Below are 7,500 nucleotides of genomic sequence, written 5' to 3'. Positions count from 1 at the left end.
ATGTGTGTGTGACAGACTGTGCTCACTGAGTGTGTGTGTGTGTGTGTGACAGACTGTGCTCGCTGAGTGTGTGTGTGTGTGTGTGTGTGACAGACTGTGCTCACTGAGTGTGTGTGTGTGACAGACTGTGCTCACTGAATGTGTGTGTCAGACTGTGTGTGTGTGTGACAGACTGTGCTTGCTGAGTGTGTGTGTGTGTGTGTGTGTGTGACAGACTGTGCTTGCTGAGTGTGTGTGTGACAAACTGTGCTCGCTGAGTGTGTGTGTGTGTGTGTGTGTGTGTGTGTGTGTGTGACAGACTGACTGTGCTCGCTGAGTGTGTGTGTGTGTGTGTGTGTGTGTGTGTGTGACAGACTGTGCTCACTGAGTGTGTGTGTGACAGACTGTGCTCGCTGAGTGTGTGTGTGACAGACTGTGCTCGCTGAATGTGTGTGTGTGTGTGTGTGTGTCAGTGACAGCCAGACTGTGCTCGCTGAGTGTGTGTGTGTGTGTGTGTGTGTTGTGACAGACTGTGCTCGCTGAATGTGTGTGTGTGTGTGTGTGTGTGTGACAGACTGTGCTCGCTGAGTGTGTGTGTGTGTGTGTGTGACAGACTGTGTTCGCTGAGTGTGTGTGTGTGTGTGTGTGTGTGACAGACTGTGCTCGCTGAGTGTGTGTGTGTGTGTGTGTGTGTGAGACAGACTGTGCTCGCTGAGTGTGTGTGTGTGAGTGTGTGTGAGAGTGACAGCCAGACTGTGCTCGCTGTGTGTGTGTGTGTGTGTGTGTGACAGACTGTGCTCGCTGAGTGTGTGTGTGTGTGTGTGTGTGTGTGTGTGTGACAGACTGTGCTCGCTGAGTGTGTGTGTGTGTGTGACAGACTGTGCTCGCTGAGTGTGTGTGTGTGTGTGTGTGTGTGTGTGTGTGACAGACTGTGCTCGCTGAATGTGTGTGTGTGTGTGTGTGTGACAGACTGTGCTCGCATAGTGTGTGTGTGAGTGTGTGTGAGAGTGACAGCCAGACTGTGCTCGCTGAGTGTGTGTGTGTGTGTGTGTGTGTGACAGACTGTGCTCGCTGAGTGTGTGTGTGTGTGTGTGTGTGTGAGACAGACTGTGTTCGCAGAGTGTATGTGTGTGTGTATGTGTGTGTGTGTGTGACAACTGTGTTCGCTGAGTGTGTGTGTGTGTTTTTTTTTATCTCTATCTCTGTGAGTGTGTGTGTGTGACAGACTGTGCTCACTGAGTGTGTGTGTGTGTGTATGTGTGTGACAGACTGTGCTCACTGAGTGTGTGTGTGTGTGTGTGTGTGTGTGTGTGACAAACTGTGCTCGCTGAGTGTGTGTGTGTGTGACAACTGTGCTCGCTGAGTGTGTGTGTGTGTGTGTGTGTGTGTGTGTGACAGACTGTGCTCACTGAGTGTGTGTGTGTGTGTGTGTGTGTGTGACACAAACTGTGCTCGCTGAGTGTGTGTGTGTGACAGCCAGACTGTGCTCACTGAGTGTGTGTGTGTGTGTGTGTGTGTGACAACTGTGCTCGCTGAGTGTGTGTGTGTGTGTGTGTGTGACAGCCAGACTGTGCTCACTGAGTGTGTGTGTGTGTGTGTGTGTGTGTGTGTGTGACAAACTGTGCTCGCTGAGTGTGTGTGTGTGACAGCCAGACTGTGCTCACTGAGTGTGTGTGTGTGTGTGACAAACTGTGCTCGCTGAGAGTGTGTGTGTGTGTGTGACAAACTGTGCTCGCTGAGCTGAGTGTGTGTGTGTGTGACAGACTGTGCTCACTGAGTGTGTGTGTGACAGACTGTGCTCACTGAGTGTGTGTGTGTGTGTGTGACAGACTGTGCTCGCTGAGTGTGTGTGTGTGTGTGTGTGTGTGTGATAGACTGTGCTCACTGAGTGTGTGTGTGTGACAGACTGTGCTCACTGAGTGTGTGTGTGTGTGTGTGTGACAGACTGTGCTCACTGAGTGTGTGTGTGTGACAGACTGTGCTCGCTGAGTGTGTGTGTGTGTGTGTGTGTGTGTGTGTGTGACAGACTGTGCTCACTGAGTGTGTGTGTGTGTGACAAACTGTGCTCGCTGAGTGTGTGTGTGTGTGTGTGTGACAAACTGTGCTCGCTGAGTGTGTGTGTGTGACAGACTGTGCTCACTGAATGTGTGTGTGTGTGTGTGTGACAGACTGTGCTCGCTGAGTGTGTGTGTGTGTGTGTGTGTGTGTGTGTGTGACAGACTGTGCTCACTGAGTGTGTGTGTGACAAACTGTGCTCGCTGAGTGTGTGTGTGTGTGTGTGTGTGTGTGTGTGTGTGACGGACTGTGCTCGCTGAGTGTGTGTGTGTGTGTGTGTGTGTGTGTGACAGTGTCTCAGACTGTGCTCACTGAGTGTGTGTGTGTGACAGACTGTGCTCGCTGAGTGTGTGTGTGTGTGTGTGTGTGTCAGTGACAGCCAGACTGTGCTCGCTGAGTGTGTGTGTGTGTGTGACAGACTGTGCTCGCTGAGTGTGTGTGTGTGTGTGTGACAGACTGTGCTCGCTGAGTGTGTGTGTGTGTGTGTGACAGACTGTGCTCGCTGAGTGTGTGTGTGTGTGTGACAGACTGTGCTCACTGATTGTGTGTGTGTTTGTGTGAGACAGACTGTGTTCGCTGAGTGTGTGTGTGTGTGTGTGTGTGTGTGCTACGACTGCCAGTGTGTGCTCGCTGTGTGTGTGTGTGTGTGTGTGTGTGTGACAGACTGTGCTCGCTGAATGTGTGTGTGTGTGTGTGTGTGTGTGTGACAGACTGTGCTTGCTGAGTGTGTGTGTGACAAACTGTGCTCGCTGAGTGTGTGTCTGTGTGTGTGAGTGACAGACAAACTGTGCTCGCTGATTGTGTGTGTGTGTGTGTGTGTGTGTGTGTGTGTGTGACAGACTGTGCTCGCTGAGTGTGTGTGTGTGAGTGTGTGTGAGAGTGACAGCCAGACTGTGCTCGCTGAGTGTGAGTGTGTGTGTGTGTGTGTGTGTGTGTGTGTGACAGACATTGTTCGCTGAGTGTGTATGTGTGTGTGTGTGTGACAGACTGTCCTTGCTGAGTGTGTGTGTGTGTGTGTGTGTGTGTGACAGACTGTGCTCGCTGTGTGTGTGTGTGTGTGTGTGTGTGTATGTGTGACAGACTGTCCTTGCTGAGTGTGTGTGTGTGTGTGTGTGTGTGTGTGTGTGTGTGTGTGACACCGTGCTATTGTTTTTGTCTTGTGTTTTAATATGTTGGCAAACGTTATATGAAGATGAAGAATACTGTCAGGCTATTGATTGATTTTTCATGGTTCTGCATTTCCCCAGGAGATTTTAATAAATAAGCATGGGCTGATGTTGAGTGTGTGCTCTTTTATTTTTTATTTGTTTTTATTTTTAAACGACTGCCTAAAATTAAATGATGATAACGCAAGGCAAGAGTATGGCATAGTTCTGACCTATTTTTAGCGGAATTCGTTGAGGGATTTGTCAGTGTGATTCATAGATTAAGTATTTCAAATGTAGGCTATTATATACACGCACAACGTTTTTTTTTCTTACCATCTTTTGGGGGTTTCCTGCTTTTAGACTAGTCGACTAGTCGGATACGAAACTTCCCTTTAAACGACAGTCAAATTAGTCATCGCGCACATCCCTAGATAGGACTTGGCGATATATCGAATATTAAAATTTGAAAATATTGTGAATATTGAATATTTCAAATTCAAGCATACTTTCCCAAAAGAATGTGCTGAACGTCCAAAAACTGAACATGTTATTGTGGACTGCTCTAGACGCCTCTACTAAGCGAGCTTTCATGAGTGCTGTTGCCAGATATCAAGAGTTCAAATCCCCAAATCAGGGCTTCACTGTTACATAGATACATTTTCTTCCTGGTGTTTTGCTTATTTTAAACAATCTGGCAACCATGTGCATGCAAATGCTCGCTCCTCCGCAGATGATCTGAAAAACAAACAAGCAGGAGTTTATCGATCTAAATGAAGGCATCATTCAGCTGGTCTGTGTTCATGAGATCTCGACTGTACGGTTTGTGATTGTGGTCGCTGTATAAATGCACTAACTAAATCGCTGTTGTGTGGATAGAGAAACATAGGCTATGTCAACGTGTTATTACTATTAGGAATTTCACTGTTATAATATTTTTCATTTGTTTTACCAGTTTTCATAATATAGACAGAGAGAGTGTACAAGTCTTTGGTATTCATTTATATATATTAATTCCTATGTGCTTCAGGAAATAGCTCCCCATCTGAGAGGGTTTTTAGTGCCAGTGGAAACATAGTTTTATGCCACAGAGCTTCTCTTAAACCAGAGACGGTAGACAGACTTGTTCTTAGCTAAAAACCTGTAAAAAATACTTATCCCAGTTTAATTATTCCCCCAGTTGCACAGTGTTACATGCACTAAAAAAGTTGACAGAATGCACTTTTGTGTACTTGTTTTGCACTACTTGAGTTACATATACATGTGTTCATTTAATAAAATGTTTTATTATTTAAATGCAAACATCAAGATATATATCGGATATCATAAACATTTTGACAATATCGAGGGATAATTTTTTTTATATATATCGCCAAGCCCTACTGTGTGATAGAGAGAGTCTTAATTGAGAGCAGATGTTCTTTACACACTTCTCCCTCTGGACACACACCTGAGACACACGCAGAACACACCCTTTAGAACATACAAGCCTCTCTGTGCTTTTATTTCCCTTCATCATGAACACACACACGGCTCAGGTGTGGCATGCATGTCTAAATGTTGAGTTCAAATGGATTTAAAGTTTGTGCTTATGTTTGCACCCTGACTTACATTAGTGTGTGTGTGTTTTCACAGTGTGCAGATGGAGGATCGCAACATGCTGCGACGGATGGAGAAGGAGAGAAGGAGTCAGGGGGTGCAGCAGGAGGAGATGCAGTATGACAGAATCGCTCCTCTCTTCAGCAAGCCGTATAAGGTGACGTTTCTCATAACCCGAGTGAGTGAGTGAGAGAGAGTGTGCATGGATTAAAGTTCTCTTTTGCTATGACGGATTTCTGTTAATTGGAAAAAATGAGGGGACAAGAAACATGTAGTGCATTGTTGTTGTTCTGCCAATAATCATCCCTGCCACGGCTGCAGCTTCTCCGTGACAGTGATGCCGCTCGCATCATTCAGTCGTGTTAGTGGCAGAGAACACAGAGTAGAACTTGAATTTCTGCGCAGGACTGCGGCTATTAATAACAATTCTACTCACTACGCAGGTTCTGCACTTATAACACCATGACAGTTGAAGGAATGTATCATTTGCACATGCTTCTGAGTCTTGAGAACTCACTCGCACGCTCTCATTTTCTGTCTGCCCGCAGATCGCGACATCTTTTAATAGTTAAGGGAGTTTGAAAATGTGATATTGATTTAATACAAAATAATTGCCTGATTTTGCTCTATTTCTTCAACGAAAATAGTTTCAAATATGGTAACAGCTCAGCCTCTTCCCATCTCTAAAAGCAAGCACAGCCGAGTTTCATTCATTCAGTGATGCAGTTTTGAAGAATCTAGTGAGTCAGTGATTCATGATCACCCATTCATAAAGACATTCACTTGCTTCATTCCTGAATGAATCACCCGGTCAAATGATTCAATTGAATGAATGATTCAGTGATAAAATCAATGACTTGCTGCCACCTGCTGGCGGATTTAGTTTAATTTATAGCATATAATTTCAGTTATTTAAATCATTTAATATTTCTGTATTCAAAATTTTATATTTAAAACATGATTCTCCACATAAATGTATGAATTTAATTGCACTCATGCCACCTCTGAGCCTCATTAAACATCTGAAAATGTATCTACAAACCACTTTTGTGTTCTTCTGTGCACACTCTGCAGTAAAAAATTTTTTATTAATACTAATTTTGTATGATTGGTAACTAATTTGTCTTATTCTACTTTTTATTATATTGTTCTAAATAGAAATTTTAAGAAACTTATAAACATAAATTTTTGAATTTGACAGATGAAAGTAATGCCATTACAAAGGTAAAAAGAAAATACCCCTGTAAGTCACTTTAGTCACAAGTCACCTCGTATTAGGAAAGCAATTTTTTTTAATCAGAATTTTAATAATTAAAACAGTAAACAGCCAAAGGACGTAACTTAGAATGGGAGATGGATCGGTTTGTGAAAGGGAAGTGAAAAGCCATAGTTGATGTCGCACAGTGTGTGTGAGTGAATGTGTGTGTGAGTGAATGTGTGTGTGAGTGAATGTGTGTGTGAGTGAATGTGTGTGTGAGTGTGAGAGAAGTGAAGTGTGTGTTTGAAAGTCACTATATCAGATCACTACATAAACTGGATTAGATTCAGTCTGATAAACATTGAGCAGATGTTAAATCCTGTACTCTGTTTGCGTGACGATTCTTCATGTGAAGTGTTCTAGGATGAATATGTCCAGTGTGACGGCGTGCAGAGCCGTATAAATTAGGGATCCACCGAAAGGAAGATTCTGGGCCAAAAACCGCAACTGAAACTGAGAATGATTTTAAATAATTATGTATTCTTTTCTTAAATAATATAAAGTAATTTTGTAAGATTTTTTAATTTAACTCAACAATTTTAATGATACTGAATTTAAAAAAAAAGTACAAACCAAAAAAACCCCACACTTTTAATGAAAGTAACTTTAAATTAAAATTTGACAAAATATATTAATATTAAATACCAATATATTATTTTTATTCAGTTCTATGCAACGAAATCAGATTTAACTTTTTAGACTAAATATCCAAATAACGTAGTCCTGCAAAGCCATTATGGGCCTAATGGTTAGAGAGTCTGCCCTGTAAGCCGATGGTCGTGGGTTCGAGTCTCAGGTCCAGCAGGGATTGTAGGGGGAGTGAATGACCAGCGCTCTCTTCCTTCCTAAATACCACGACTGAGGAGAGACCCTTGATCAAGAACCGAACCCACTCCCTGCTGCTCTGGGTGTGTGTTCATGGTGTGTGTGTGTGTGTGTGCACTTGGATGGGTTAAATGCAGAGCACAAATTCCGATTATGGGTCACCATACTTTGCCACACGTCACTTCACTTCATTATCACGTGAGCAGAGCAGAGCGTCACCAGTACAGCTGTACTAACCCATGCTGCAGCACAGTAGCGCTATTGCATAAATGCATGTTTTTAATTAGTACAGTCCTAGATGTATTGTTGTGAGTGACTATAATGATGGCATTTCTGAAAGCGTGAGTACCGATCGCTCAGACATCCCTAATTGTGCAGTTTCGGTGTAATGGAGGCTCTGAAGATCACAGGACGCCACAGCCATACGCTGAAACTTATTCACATTAAATATCGGTGTACTGTCATACCGGATGGGTTGGTGTATGCTAGGAAACATAGATGTGGTGTGTGTTAGTGTTTTGGGAGCTTGACGTCTCACTCGTACTCTTGGAGGCTCCAGTGCTAATCAAACACACCTGGGCCGCTAACCCTAGATGTGTCACGGAGCATAAAGACACTTATTCCTTTGTCTGATTTACT

The 7,500-nt window shown here is 43.7% G+C and overlaps 1 protein-coding gene across 4 annotated transcripts in view; it reads left to right on the top strand.

Moving 5' to 3' along the window:
• The window catches only part of LOC109056617 (AF4/FMR2 family member 3-like), a 20,801-nt gene that overhangs the window by 3,672 nt on the left and 9,629 nt on the right, over positions 1-7,500 (top strand). For 3 of the 4 annotated variants that reach the window (XM_042778461.1, XM_042778458.1, XM_042778462.1), the window contains exon 2: positions 4,812-4,935. In XM_042778461.1, the coding sequence (XP_042634395.1) occupies positions 4,812-4,935 (124 nt within the window). The remainder of the gene's footprint in view (positions 1-4,811; positions 4,936-7,500) is intronic. The other variant, XM_042778459.1, reaches the window with a different exon arrangement.

The sequence above is a fragment of the Cyprinus carpio genome, chromosome A21 (assembly GCF_018340385.1).
Source record: "Cyprinus carpio isolate SPL01 chromosome A21, ASM1834038v1, whole genome shotgun sequence".
NCBI classification, from domain to species: Eukaryota; Metazoa; Chordata; class Actinopteri; order Cypriniformes; family Cyprinidae; genus Cyprinus; species Cyprinus carpio.
Note: the sequence above shows the minus strand (reverse complement) of the source record. Positions and strands in the feature narration are given on the sequence as shown.